This window comes from Nannospalax galili, unplaced genomic scaffold (genome assembly GCF_000622305.1).
Source record: "Nannospalax galili isolate Female #2095 unplaced genomic scaffold, S.galili_v1.0 scaffold1051, whole genome shotgun sequence".
NCBI classification, from domain to species: Eukaryota; Metazoa; Chordata; class Mammalia; order Rodentia; family Spalacidae; genus Nannospalax; species Nannospalax galili.
In genome coordinates, this window is record NW_008331995.1 from 6,331,430 (window position 1) to 6,346,712 (window position 15,283).

General features: G+C 40.8%; 1 protein-coding gene across 1 annotated transcript in view; it reads right to left on the reverse strand.

Moving 5' to 3' along the window:
* Nucleotides 1–14,689: 14,689 nt before the first annotated feature.
* Tafa4 (TAFA chemokine like family member 4) overlaps nucleotides 14,690–15,283 on the reverse strand; it is a 187,088-nt gene continuing 186,494 nt past the window's right edge. The window contains exon 4 of the mRNA XM_008827151.2: nucleotides 14,690–14,841. Within this exon, the coding sequence (XP_008825373.1) occupies nucleotides 14,690–14,841 (152 nt within the window). The remainder of the gene's footprint in view (nucleotides 14,842–15,283) is intronic.

Consider the following 15,283-nt stretch of genomic DNA (forward strand, 5'->3'; position numbering starts at 1 on the left):
TTCCATCCACTTTCTCTCTGTGGTTGAGACTGGGTGATTTCTCTCGTTCCACTGAAGTTCCCTCATTCTTTCCTACATGTTAATGTTTCTTAATCCATGCATCAAGCGAGGCTTTATTCTTTCAGTAATTTTTGGCTCTGCAATTTCATCTTAGTTCTATATATCACCTGCTTGTGGCTGGGGGAGTCTACTTTTCACTTTGTTTCAAGAATGTTTATAATTATGTGCTGGAGTATTGTTCTCCAAAATGCTTATCCAGGATTCTACCATCTGTGTCCTCCCATTGCTGGTCTATGCCTATCCCATTTTCTCATTTGAGATGGAACTGAATTGTTTATATAGTGATGAAGTTTAGATTGTATCCTAGACATGTTGGATAATACATTATAAGATTTAATTCTATTTGACTCTTCTGTATAGGTAAATAGTAACCTGTATGGGCAGTCTGGCTTCCCTAGAAGGTCGTGGTTCAACTGTCAATTTGGTTTATAAAGCCTGACTGACCTTTCCTTCCTCGTTTATGTGTTCTGTTCAGTAGATGATGGGAATCTACTCTGCCCCCAATCTCATCAGTGGAGTCTGGGGTGGTGGGCTGCTTATTGCTACAAGGTAAAGACAGAAGACAGAGTTTCTCACACTGACACAGTTAGGGAGAAGAGAGTGTCCTTGTCTCCCAGGTAAGAAGAGAGTCCCAACTCTGCCAATAGGCTCCACACAGACACTTCATGATTAGGGGTAGGGGGCTAGGAATCAGTTCTGCCTGGAAAGGAGAGGCATACTTCCTTATTGCTATAAGAGAGTGCTAGAAGTCAGAGTTGATCACAGACCAAGCAGGGCTGCAGAGTGGGGAGGGTGGGCACAGTCTCAACACTGGAGAACAGGGAGACAAAAGAAAGAATTTCAGAAAGAAACCCCACTGGAGTAGGGTGACATTAGATTCTTCTCATGGTGTTCATCCAAGAGCAGATGGGACTGGTGAGATGGTTCAGTGGATAGTTCTTTTGTGCAGACCTGACACTCTGTCTTTGATCCCCAGATCCCACAAGGTAGCAGGCTATTGTCCTCTGATGTCCACACAGGTACCATGGCACCTGCCTGCCTTAATTCGCACACACATACATACACATACAAAACCAATTAATTAAGTAGTTTAAAAAAAAAACAGATGGGCACTCATTCAAGGTTTTTTTATACTGTTGAATTTTACTTTTCCCAATTCTTTGAGCAAGAGAAGGAAGTTTGTCTTGTAGTTTTTTTGTCTGTATCTTTGACAGTACTCATTTGCAGATTTTTTCAATCACGCAAGTTAGTGTATATAAAAGAAAAGTCAACAAAGTTCAGGATCTCCATCACAGAAGTCTCCTGGAGTCCTGAGGTCCTCAGTCAATCTGAAGTCCTTTCAGCTTCCTCTGCTAGAGAAACCGTGTGTTGAGCCTAGGCATTTTTACTGTGATAAGTAAAATGGAATAAATGTCCAGAACAGGAATCATCACCATTCCCCCTCTGATGACTCTTTAGTATTTTTAAATTTTTCTGCTCTTACAAACAGTTCTGCAGCTCCTGTTTTTACCTATGCCACTGGCCCCTTGATTTCTTAAGATAAATCCCTACAAATAAAGCACCTTTCTGTTTCTGTGTTTCTGAATAAATCTTGCTTATTGTCCTTCAAAAATAAATAATGATATACAGATTCCTACAAATAGAAGTCTTCAGTTATTACCTTGTTAATGCTTAGTATAAATTATATACTGCCTAACCTTGCATCCTTTCAATTCTGGTGAAATATCTTCCTCTTTAATACTGAACAAAGTGATACCTTAAAGACTAATCTCAGCTACTCCTTCAAAGCTGAGAACCTTTAGAATCATTACTGTATCTTTTGTATATTCAGAATACCTTTTGTTCACTTCTGTATTGAAGTGTTTGTCTTTCACTTACTGATTTTATATCATGCAGACTATAAATACTAGTCCTAAACTGACCTTTGGTTGAGTCTGTGTGATTTGCTATGCATGAGGTTTATATGTGTATGTGTGTATATATGTGTGTATACATATGCATTTGGAGACCAGAGAACAACCTTGGATGTCTCTTTAGGAACCACTCAACTTGGTTCATGTGCATATATATGCATGTGTGTGCAATGTAGTCGTTCTTTCCTATCGGAGTGTGGAGGTCATAGGTCAATATCATATATCTTCCCCTATCACTTACCACCATGTTTTTTGAGACAAGGATCTAACTGATTAGGCTAGACTGATACCTAGTCAGTGAGACACAGGGAACTTCCTGTTCCCCTCACACACATACAATTTGCTGGGGTTACAGGTATCTGCCACCGTGTTTGGCTTTTATATGGATGCTGGGAATCTGAACTCAGGTCTTCATGCTTACTGAAAAAGGCACTTTACTTACTGAGCCATCTCCCCAGTCAAGTTTTTGTTTTTTGTTTTGTTTTGTTTTGTTTTTTTTGAGACAGGGTCTTTCATTGGCCTGCAGAATCACCAAGTTGGCTAGGCTGAAACCCCAGGGATTCACTGCCTCTTCCTCCCTAGTGCTGGGATTTACAGCACACAGTGCTTCTTCACATAGATTCTGGGGATCAAACTCAGGTCATTATACTTGCACAGAAAGTGATTTACTGCATGAGTTATCTCCCCATTCAACTATATATGACGTTTTGGGGTTGTTATTAGATGTTTTAGTAGTCATATTGATTTTTATACATACTTTCTTATGGTGAAACTCTGCCTTCCAGGCCGTATTCTGAGTCTGAGCAGCTCCCCCCCCGCCGACCTGTACACACAGGTTCCCTTTGTATCTGCTACATCAGAAGATAGAGAAACTATCACAGCTCTCTTGGAGTCACAGAAAGATAAATGGAGTCACAAATGGGGGACTCTTCCAGATCAGTCTGTGTCTAGTGAGAAGTGAAATCACAGCCTTCGTAAATCACAAACGTACATAAATCCTTGTCTTTACTCTGTCTGACCTTAACCCAGACGCTTCCATCACCTGATCAAAGCCATCTGCACTGACTTTCTGTTTGGGGGAGGTTGATCATTTCCCTTGGGAAAACCAGGCACAGCATGTTTTAAAGTCCTTGCCCCAGTTCCACTCATCTGTGCTCCAGCAGCGCATCAGGGGGAGCTGACTGAAATGGCACACACCAGCATCAGATGCCAGTTTTTCTGACTTTGACAGTTTCAATAGTTGTCAGTGCCTTTTTCACAAGTGGAGACGTGGATTGCTCTGATTTCTTTACTGAGGCATGAAGATCAGTTTCAGTCATCTTAGATACATGGTACTTATACACATTTAAACATTCCAACACATGATCCTGAGTCCTGTTTCAACCATGGTCCACCACTGAGCTGACCTAAGCATTCCATTTTATTGTGTGGAAAACAAGTGATTTGTGTGTGTGTGTGAGTGTGTGTGTGTGTGTGTGTGTGTGTATACAGGTGTACATGCATGTGTGCATGTACATGGGAAGGTCAGAGGATAACCTTAGCTGTCATTCCTCATGTGCCATCCACCTTATATTTCAAAGTGACAGTCTCATGATCCTGGAACCTGCAGGCTGGCCAGGGAACTCCAAGGATTCACCAGTCTCTGCTTTCCCAGTGCTGGAATTACAGGTGAATACTTGGCTTTTTGCATGGATTCTGGGATCCAAACTCAGGTCCTCATGTCTAGAAGGCAAATACTTTACTAACTAACCTACCACCCCAGCCCTATGGGTGAGTTTTAAGAAATGTTTTCTTTTCAGTTATTATAGTACTAAAATAGGAAGAACATGAATTTATTTTCTATAAGGTCTATGAGTGATCTACAAGATTATCTCTCTCTCTCTCTCTCTCTCTCTCTCTCTCTCTCTCTCTCTCACACACACACACACACACACACACACACGTGCTATGAAATTCTAAGAATATGGGAAATTTCAGAGACAAAATTTGACTGAGACTAGGATTTCACTTTGGAAATTAGAGAACTAAAGTTAATTTGCTTGCTTCCGTTGGTTAATTACAGTTATTAAGTTAATAATTCAATGTCTTGAACTATTTTGATAACTCCTCATTAACAGAAGCAGGGTGCTAATTTAAAGGAGGGGTCAGAGACCTTATCTACAGAGAATATAAAGGCCCAAATGCACAGCACACAGACTCTTTGCCTCATTGTACATTTCTGGCATGTGAGTGAGCTGTGAATATTGATGGCCCCAAATAGGAGAGGAAGAGACTGAAGTAAGAGCTTGCGGAGTCTGCTTTCTTCACAGCCCCAAATCAATACTGCCAGGACTGCCCAACATGCTTCAGTAACTGTTCATCAATTATTTACAGGGTTCTTTTGTTCAAAGTTTTTGTTTACAAGATTACATTGTAACTTGAAATCATTGTTTCCTTTCACTTGCCTGCTGGACCAAACTTGAAGTTTTTACAGAATGAACTTGAAATAACTGAGTTGGTAACCATTTTGCACCTTGCATCCAGAGATGCAGATTCAAATAGGGATAATTTGTGTCCGTCCCACCTTCCCCTTTGGTGATTTTATAGCTTTCTCTAGACAGGTACCAGCTAAAACATTCACTTGTCTCTGAAGAAAACCAAAAGGCTTTTCAGCTTTCTGCCGGACTGACAGCTAAGGTCAGCAGGAAGCACACCTCCCTGAGCTGTCTCCCTAGTTTGCCCTTCCTCTACTGTCTCAAAGCCTGAACCATCTTTGGAATAAGGGGAAAGTGTTGAAGGGCCTAGTCTCCTCTCCCCCATCTTCTATGAGTTGTGTACCTTTAGACTGCAGGCCTTGGTTTTGAGAAGGGCTGTCTGGTTTGTGTTGGTAGGAAGTGTCTTGGACAAGCTAATCATGTAAGGGAGTGTTCTTTTTTAACTACCATGATGAGTTTTATGATACAATTTTGTTTTTAAAAAAACTATAAGGTTTCTGTGGTCTGAATATGCTTTGTCCATATTCTAAATGTTTGTTGATCATTTCTTGGCCTTTAGGCTGAGATCAAGCTTGAAGGCACATTGAAATTTGGTTACCACATTGTTGGCAGATTCCGTCTTCAAGAAGCAATTAGGTTGTTAAGAGAAATAGTGGGTGGAGTGCTCACTTGTTATATGCAGGGGCCTAGACTTAATACCTAGTATATCACACAAAAGTCCTTGGCTTGCTCTCACTGGCCTAGATTAGTTACTTTGAGTGTGGGTTATTAAAAAGTACGATGCCGGGCATGGTGGTGCACACATTTAGTCCCAGCACTAGGGAGGCAGAGGCAGGCAGATCTCTGTAAGTTCAAGGCCAGCCTGGTCTACAAAGTGAGTTCCAGGAAAGCTGGGGCTACAGGGAGACCCCATCTCAAAAAGACCAAAAAAAAAAAAAAAAAAGTATGAGATGCCACATCTTGGTGACCTCCTATTCCTTTAACCTTCCACTGTATTATGATACCTTTGCCCAATGCATCACTTGGGCCTACAACAACAGAAATTAGACTAAGATAAAGAGGATGGATGGATGGATAGATAGATAGATAGATAGATAGATAGATAGATAGATAGATAGATAGATAATCTTGTTATACACAATTTATAGAGTCTAAAGTCTTGGTAGTAAACAGCAGAGGCACAATTCCAATCATCTTGTTTGCCTCCCAAACTTGAGCCCTTTGCTGCTGTCCTACAGTGTTCCAAGGAAGTCCATTTGAAGTCATGTCTTTCCATCTTGTGGAACAGGAATTGACAAATTCTTTCTGAAAAGACTAAATAGTTGAGGCCTTGCATATCATAAATGACCATAGCAAGTCTACTCTGATTTTTGTAGAAAAAGGTATCCAGGGATGATATAGAAAAGAATGATGTGAGTCGGTTCTGGTAATCTTCTATTTACATAACTAGACCAGCAAGACTTGACCTGTGGACCACAGCTAGCCAGACCTTAGCGCAGAAGGATTCACATTCTTTAGATACAGCTCTGAGTCATGTTTGCTGGTTTCAGAGAGGCTCTGCATGGTGAAGGTAGTCATCAGAGCAGTATTAGAGTCATCCTTGCTCACTAGGCACCTAAGAGCTCACAGTTATATACAGAAGCAGTTCCCATTCCTGCAGAGTTCATCTGGGAAATCAACTTGAACGTTAAACTTGAATCCCCTGCCATTCTTAGCAGACAGGTCTTGCATATCAGCAAGTTTCCAAACTAAATTTAATGAGATAAGCAAAAATACCAATGAGGAGAGGTAGCTATGTTATGACAGCAATAGGCAAATCAGCCTACAGCTGACAAAGCTTGTAGTAGCACTGTGTCCTAAACTTTATCTGCCCTCATGCAGCCTCTATCTAGAGTCCCTGGTGTCTGGGACATAAATACAGCAGCCTATGTAACTTATAGTCCAAGTCCAACCATATGATAGTTCAATATTTGTAATACTCTCCCAAACTAACAATATCCTTTAAATAAGCAAAGAAGGGGCTAGAGAGATGGCTCGTTGTTAAGAGCATGGGCTGCTTTTGCAGAGGATCCAGATTCCATGCCCAGTACCCACATGGTGGCTAATAACCATCCATAACTCCAGGGGATTCAATGCCCTCTTCTGGTGTCCATGTGCATGCACACACAGGTGCAGTTACATGCATGCAGCCAAAACATACACATACATAAAAGTAAATAAATAAAAATAAACAAAGAATATGGTTACTTAAACTTGAGTAGAAAATCAGCTATGAATATCTGACTGTTTTTTTGAGACAGGGTCTTCCTGTCACCCCAGCTAGCCTGGAACTCGATATGTAGACCAGGCTGGCCTCAATTTCACAGAGCTCTGCCTGACTCTCCTACCTGAGTGCTGAAATTAAAGGTGTGCTACTACACTGGCTTGACTAATTTTTTTAATGCTCATTATCAGTTTATTGACATAAGATAGTAGCAAAGAGTGCGGGCACTGGATGTTAACACACGTGACACTGATAAAAGCAGGACCAGATACCAGCCATATGCTAAAGCATTTGCAGTGCAGAAGAGTGTGTTATTTTAAATGTATTCAAAGAAGGTTAAGTATACAATTTGCTGTATTTTATCATGGTCCCTCACTGTGTTACTTCTGATAATAACTAGATCTGTGAATTGGGCCAAGTTTAATATTACTAGGTCTTAAATTCTCCTGTACAATGTGGGAATATTCATAAGGATCTCCCAGGAATTCGTTTGTATGGGGGTTTTAAAAAAGTTCACCAGGAAATCAGGAGACTCACTGGGAGATTAGTTTTTATTGAATTTAATGTTCTTTTACAAGTACAGGGGATGAAAAGCTGTATTTGGAACAGCACATATGGACACAAGGCAGAGTTGTGAAATTACAGTGACCACTGGTTTTATAAAACTGAGGCTGTGTCCATAGCACTAGGTAGGCAGCTCTGTGTTGTGAGAATTATTTTTTAATTGGGAGCCTCACAGCTCCCTTGGAGACTTGATTTAAAATTCTATGAAAACAGGAAAGACTCCTACCTACTTTTCTGTAGGAAAGAGAATGATAACATTAAAATAAGCCTCAAAGAAAGCCCCAGGTCAGGGTCTGCCTCAGAACTAAGTAAAAAGCTCACTTTGAAGCAGTAATGGGTGGAACAGCACCTTCTTGGCCTGCTATTTCCCAAATGGAGCATTTATTGCCTGGAAATGGTTTATTCCCTGGAAACATACTAGAAAGAAGATCACACAATGAAGACACTACTTTACCTTGAGGTATAAGATCAGACGTGAGGGTTACAAACTAACATGATGCTTCAAGTACTGCAAAAATCTCTTTTAAAGCTCTTTTACAATGGAAGGTCTTGTGGTAAAGGCAGAAGAGGATACATACAGCACCCTGAAAGTGCCCAAGCCTAACTCTTGCCTGCTAGCTTCTCCATTTTCCTTAATTAAGCTGTACAAATCAGAGACAAAACAGTGACCTAAACTAGTCACATGCCCAAAGTTAAATTTAAAATAACCCAGTTTCATATTTACATTAAAAAAACTTGAAAGCTCATGATGTTAACACAAAATCTTAAAGCACTAAATAACCACAAGATCTTATATATGATTAGCAGAATGAATTTTTACTTATTCATTTGAAGGTAACAATTCAGACAGGCACCCAGTCAGTCAAATTCAAATGAAAATTCAATAAGTGGGAATTTCCATTCCTTCTACAAGAATAAAAATCATAATTATTTCCACTATAAACAGCATTATGGGATTAGTTTTCCCAATAATTGTGAAAGGACTGGGATAATTAATGCAGTAACTATGTTTTTGCCATTTCTTAATACATAAAGTCCATCCGGTATCATTTCAGAAGCTTGTACATTCTCAGCACTGTGCCTTTCAGATCTGTGCCAATCTCTGTTTCTGTTGCTGCCTGGCAGCATTTATGAAATCATGAAGTCCGGAGGAAAGATTTCTTTAAATATAAGTAAAATCTGAGTCCTAAGAGGGCTAACAATGAGCAGGGAGAGGAAGGTTAGGTTAAATGTATTCGTAGTGTAAAAATTCAATGTTTAAAAACTCCTTCTAGGGGTTAACAAAACATGTTCAAAGAACTGGCATAAACTGGATCTAAGAAATCACCCTTACTCTAAGCAGAGACTGTTCCGTATTTTAAATGATTTTCCTATGTGACTACTTATAAGTCATATAAATCCCAACAAGTTTTATTTCTTTCATAAATATGTCATGATAGAGCTTTGATTATAAAACCCTGGCATTGATCTTAGAACTCAGTCAAATGGTTCACTGAGGTTTAAACACTTCTGCTCTATCTCTGCTAACCTAGGAATGGAACTTAAAAGGTAAACACTTTAAATTATCAAAAGTGAAAAATACAAATGTATACATAGTAACCCAACAAGTCCTTCCATTCTCCAAGATTTAAAAAATAAACATTCTTTACCAGATATTTTAAGTTCATCAATTTAGATCACACATGTTGACCAAAAGCTTTCATTACTTAGACCCCCTTCATTCACACTTCCTGTGACAGCAAACATTTGGAAGAGAAACATCAGGGGACCCTTTGTGCTCTCTGTCCATGGCCCTTGGTAAGGGCAGAAAGTAAAGAGACAAGTTTTCCCAGTGATGCTTCATCCCAACACCTCTGTTGTATTCCTCCAGCATTTCCCAGGGCATTCCTTTTGGAATCCAGATAACATGTGGGTTGTGTAGCTGCCTGTAGTCATACTTCATTGTGATAGGATCAGGAAGCAGAGAGAGCAAGGGTAGTCAGGTAAATGTCATCTTTCACAGTATACATGCTACAAGCGTAATTTTTGCTGAGCTCCAAGATGAGTTCCTGCTAGGTTGGTAATCCACATGAGACACCTCTGGTCCTGATGCTTCTCAGAGTTAGAACACACCTCTCTGTCTGCTACCGTGTCACCTAAAATAAATGAAATTAAAGTGAGCATTCAACAGCTTATGTCACCTAAGAGAATCCTTCTGACAGGGAACCAGTGAGTCCTGCCCATATTATTTGTATATAGTTTATACCTGGGTCTGTAACCAACCTTACTAAATCAACGCATCACGTCTAATTCTGATTTCCACTTTTAGACTTGCTTTTAGACTACAAAGAAAACATGTACAAAAGCTTCCATGATGGGGTATTACACATCCTAGCTTTGCATTTTTTGAGGTTATAAAACTTCCATGAGATTAGGTACATGCATTACCCATTAATTCATGCACACTAAGCATACTGTGTTAATGGCACTGAATTTTGTTTTCAAATGCATGCTGATTAAAATAATTGTATGTCAAGATCAAATTTAATCTTTGTTACATTTTTAAATGCAGTTAATCTGTTTTTAAAAGCAAAAGCTATTTGACAGAAATGGTCAGTTTAATGGAAGGCTGTCGAGTTTTTCATTTTCAAATACATAGGCTCATTACCTAAGACCTAGGAAAAGTTTGCAAGTTCTATACTCAGCGCACCAGCTTGGGTGGTCGGTGGGGAGGGAGGGGGAACAACAACATAACATTTTAACACATTTATACTATGCAGTATTTTCAGAATAAGCTATATTATTTGATAACATAGTCATCACGCCTGGTCCTAATAGAGCTTATATTCTAGAAGTAGAACGGGAAGACCTTTTGTGCAAAGAATTAGGCGTAGCCCAGATTTTGTGCTTTGCAGGTCAGATAGTCACTGTGCTCAAATGTCACAGTTACGGCCACAAGCAACAGGTAAAGCCCTAGGCACTGATTAGTTCCAACAAAATATTCTTAATGGATGCTGAAATGGGAGTTTCATATCAGTCTCATGTGTTATGAAAGAAATAGTTTCCTTTTGCTTTTTTTTTTTCTAATCATGGAAAAACACAGAGCCTATTCTTAGAGCAGGGGTGTATTAGTTACTTTCCTGTGGCTGTGATAGAAACACTGACCAAAGAAACTTATAGAAGGAGGAGTTTATTTGAGCTTATAGTTCCAAAGGGGCAAGAGTCCATCATAGTGGGGAGGCATGGCAACAGAGGTAGGTGGAGGTGGAGCAGAAGCTAAGCTCACATATCATCAAGCAGGCACAGGAAGCAAGAGAGCGATAGATATCCAGCAAAGCTTAAAAACTCTCTAAACCCACCCCTGGTGACATGCCTCCTCCAGCACAGCCACACCTTCTAAGACCTCCCAACCAGCACCACCAAGTGGGGACAAAAATGTCCAAATACTTGGAGCCTATGAGCAGCATTCTCATTCAAACCACCACAACGGGCAAGATAAAAAGCAAGCAAAGACTAGATCTGGTTCATAGTTTGTTGATGCAGTAAAAGGAATAACCTGAGGGAGTGACATGCTTCCTCCAGCACAGCCACACCTTCTAAGACCTCCCAACCAGCACCACCAAATGGGGACAAAAATGTCCAAATACTTGGAGCCTATGAGCAGCATTCTCATTCAAACCACCACAACGGGCAAGATAAAAAGCAAGCAAAGACTAGATCTGGTTCATAGTTTGTTGATGCAGTAAAAGGAATAACCTGAGGGAGAGGTATGACAAGTAAATAAGTGCATCAATCTGTGAGAAGATGGTGTACATAGACGACTGATCGATAATTTTAGCCAACTGCAACAGATGCAAAGTTGCTAACATGCTAATACTGGCTGTACTTCCATGTATCAGGGTCCCATGGGCACTTGAAGCCTTGATTATAGGGCACAGGGAACATAAGACTCTTGGGTGAGGTATCTTGAGGGAGCATCTTAGGGAAGAAGGGAGTGATGGTGTAGAGAAAGATATGGCCTATGGGGTGGCTGGCAGGGAAGACCCACTCAGGTGTATGTACTTTGTGTTTTATAGCAGTTACCACTCAAGACTTGATTATGGTATCCTATCTGGGAAGAAGCTGGATGAGGGATCTGCCTCGGTAGCAGAGACAGCAGGATATAAGTTATTAAAGATGGCAACTGCAGGAGGCAAAGTAGACTGGACTCATTCATTTTAGCTTTTCATCATGATCCTCTTAAAGACACTACTTTCTAAGTCTGTTTTCTAAGCCCATCTGTACACCCACTGTATCAAACATCCAAGAAGTGGGGTCTAAAGCTATGGTTTCAACAAGTCCCCTTAGGGATGTTCTGCACCCATGAAACCATTACATAATTATGACAATGATCAATGGTGGTATCCAGAAGACAGAAAGGTCCCAACTAAAGCATCCTTTGAGGAAGGTACTAGATAGGGCTAGGTCGTGGGATATGCTGACGGGAACAAGGAAATGACTGTTCCCATCTCATAAATTTCTGTGTATTGCTGTTGATTAAAATTTTATTTTTCTCCTTGATCTCACCAATGTGAGTTTCATAGGGTGCTATTACGATCATCAGAGAAACTGAAGTTTTTCAAGGTATAAACAGACATGCATTCCATCTTAGCTCCTCCATCTTGGCATTTCCAATGAAATCTGAGGAAATGTGAGGCATTCAATAGAAAATATAAAGAAACAGAAGTAGTTTCCAGACACATGAGTGCAGGTCTATTGTCCCAGCCACTGGGGGAGATGAGATAAGATTGCAAGTGCAAGACCTGCCTAGGAAAATTCCTAAGAACTCGTCTCAAAATTACAGAAGATAAAGAGAGATCTAGGGATGCAGCTTGGTGGCAGAGCAGTTGTCTAGCATGTGTGCGTCCCTCAGTTCAATCCCAAACACAGGGGATTGGGGGTGGTAACAGATGAAGGCAAAGCATCAGGTAGGAAGGCTACATAAAGTGCCTGAGAAAACAGACCGTTCTCTAAAATAGTGATGCAGCCTAGGCACTGTTGGTTGACGGGACAATCATCTTTTGCAAGATGCTTATCACCATCCTTGGCCTTGACCCACAGATGCCAGTAGCATCTCCACCCCAATGTGTGACAACCCAAAAATCTCCTCACATATATCCCAGTAACCACAGTGGGGCAAAATGTGTCCTGGTTGAGAACTACTCCTTAAAAATATGGCTCTTCCCCCTTATTAGCAGTTTAAAATTTAGAATGCCAAAAACCATAAACTCTCTCAAGAGTCAATGTTATTTATTTCTACTGACAAATATTAAAATGCCCTGACACATCCTTGCTGTGGGTGCTACAAAGACACTAGGTGCTCCTTAGAAGGCTTAGCATTAACAACTTGAAAAAGGGGAGTAGACCACATGGAAAAATGCAACAAAACTCAGAGATACATTAGGAAAAGGAAAACCAAACCAAGGCATGAGAGCATCGAGAGTTACATTTTCCCACAGGAAGTAGTCTCTGCACTTTCTCTGGAGACATTGAAAACTACCTGAGGAGAATAAATGGGATGTCATCCCTTTATTCCTGCAGCTGATGACAGTAAGGAACTGTCCTCTCTCTTACTTTCATATCTCAGACAAGCCATTAATATCTCAAGTTGAGGTCTAACTCTTCCTGTATTTGCATTTAAATGGGAAATAAAATTCTGACGTAGGTGGCTTACTATGAAAGACCTGTCTTTTTTAGCTTCTCTGTGTTTCGATGTTGCTGTGTATGAACTCTTTAAGGAAAATGGAAACTGCTTTGTTGTATAGTTAATACCTCCTCCAGGGAGGCAATTGCTCTGCTTTCATAGGACTGCAGTCTCTCCTGTAGTGTGAGGTCAGAACCTTCTCAAGGAAAAGATGCAGCTTCCAAAACACCAGGCTCACCATGGAAGGCAGTCTGGGCTCCCCAGAGGAACTTCTTCTATGTGTATATGATCCACAATAGACATAAAATGTTTTATGCAGTTCAAGGCACGCTGACTCGGATTAATAAAGGAAACAGAGTTTTACAATTTTCAGATTATTCTCAAATGGCATGTCACTGGAAAAGAAGCAGCTGAAGTATCACGATGGCTTGGGGACTTGTATTATGTTCCTATAACTTCCTAAGTACTAGATGAAATGTCACTACCATTGAGAATTTAGCTAGAGCAAACTGATATTCCCAGCGCACACAGCCAAAATGCCCCTACAAGTTTGCTTTCTGCTAATGCCCTTGCTAACGGGGGGGGGGGGAGGAGGCCCTACTAAGAGAATTACTTAGACACATTCTTTTCCAGAATTCAGTTAGCTTCCATTCAATCTTGTTTTACATTTATATCTAAAAATCAATACAAATTTAATCTTCTAAAATGTTATCTCTTAGTCTACAAGAAATACAGCTGAAGAATTTTTTATCACTGACAGAAGGAAATTTTGGTGTTTTTTTTTTAACCTCGTGGGAGACTTCAATATTTTTATTTAGAAAATATTTATGGGAAGATAGAAGAAAGTGGTGGGAGCAGGGAGCAGAGTTATCTTGAGGAAGAATTTGTTTAGCAAGTTCAGTGGGTTTAGGTAGCTTGTAAGTTATTGGGAGTGGCCGAGATGGCATGTTGGTGGGGTAGAGAGAGGGAACAGGCTCCTTGAGGTACCATGATAAGAGGAACTAACAGAAGATCAGGTTTGGAACAGAAAGAAGGGTGAGCATCTTGCAGGATCGTCTATCAGGAGCCAATGAACTGCTGGGAGGGTTTAGGATGGATTAGCTTGAAAGACTGACATCTCACAAAGACTGTTCTGGCCACCATATGGAGTCTGTACTGGAAAGGAGCAACTTAGTTATGTGGATGTCTCAGTGACTTGAATGGGAGGTACAAGCATAGGAAGGCACTCATGGAGGATTTGGTAGTAAAACATCCCCCAAGCCAACTACCAAGTAGACATAGGCACACAAGGAAGTTTGCTTTCTACTGAAGAACTTAATGCCCCGTAGTTCCCTTCAGGCACAAGATGGGCAGGGGGGGGGGAGTACAAAACTTGAGTAAGAATCTCAACCAGCTGGTCTCCGAGCCCTAAAGCAGCAGGTTTTTCTACTGAGTACTTTGTCTAGCTGTGGATTCTTGCTATGGCGTTTTGACACACAGCCCTGTCAACCCTGAAACTTTTCCTCTAAATCGAGGTCATGAAGGAGCAGAAATGAATTTAGGGGCCCTGCTGAAAATAAGAGTTCACCCACCAAAACACTGCTCTGTAAAACCTGAAACACAGGGACACTGGCAAATGGACTTTTCCTGAAAGACAGAAGCCACAGGGTAGCACACCCTGAGCAGGTTTATCAACATAAAATAATGTTCCCTTGCTGGCAGGATCAAGTCACAGCAGGAATCCCCCGAGTTTGCAGTATACTGCAGCTGTAAATTACAGTTGCGTTTTGTCCGTACTTGCCTTTGTAGTTTTGACTTTATTGCCCCTGCTACAGGACCAACCTGAGGAATCGGGCAACACTTTACAGTCCTCTCCTTCCAAGCAAGGATTCATGTGACACCACCACTTCTCAGTCACAATGGAAGCTGGAAAACAAAGATCACATTGTGTTTGTGAAATGGTCTCTTCCACCGACCGTGAGTGGCAAAGCTCAACACACACAAGTACACTGACTCAAACATGGCTGCTCAGGATCATATAATCACATCCAAATGTCCACATACTCTAAATACTCTTTTTAAGATCCCTGATCTTGATAGAGTCGGTGAGCGCTAAGACTCTGTAGGGCACCTGCCTGGGTTTGAATCTCAACGTGTAACTTCCAGATGTCTTAAAAATGACCTTGGACACAACATCACTAATAATCAGGGAAATGCAAATTAAAACCACTTTAAGATTTCACCTTACCCCAGTCAGACTGGCTAAGATCAAGAAAACAAATGATACCAAATGTTGGAGGGGATGTGGGGAAAGGGGAACACTCATCCACTGCTGGTGGGGCTGCAAACTGGTTCAGCCCCTATGGAA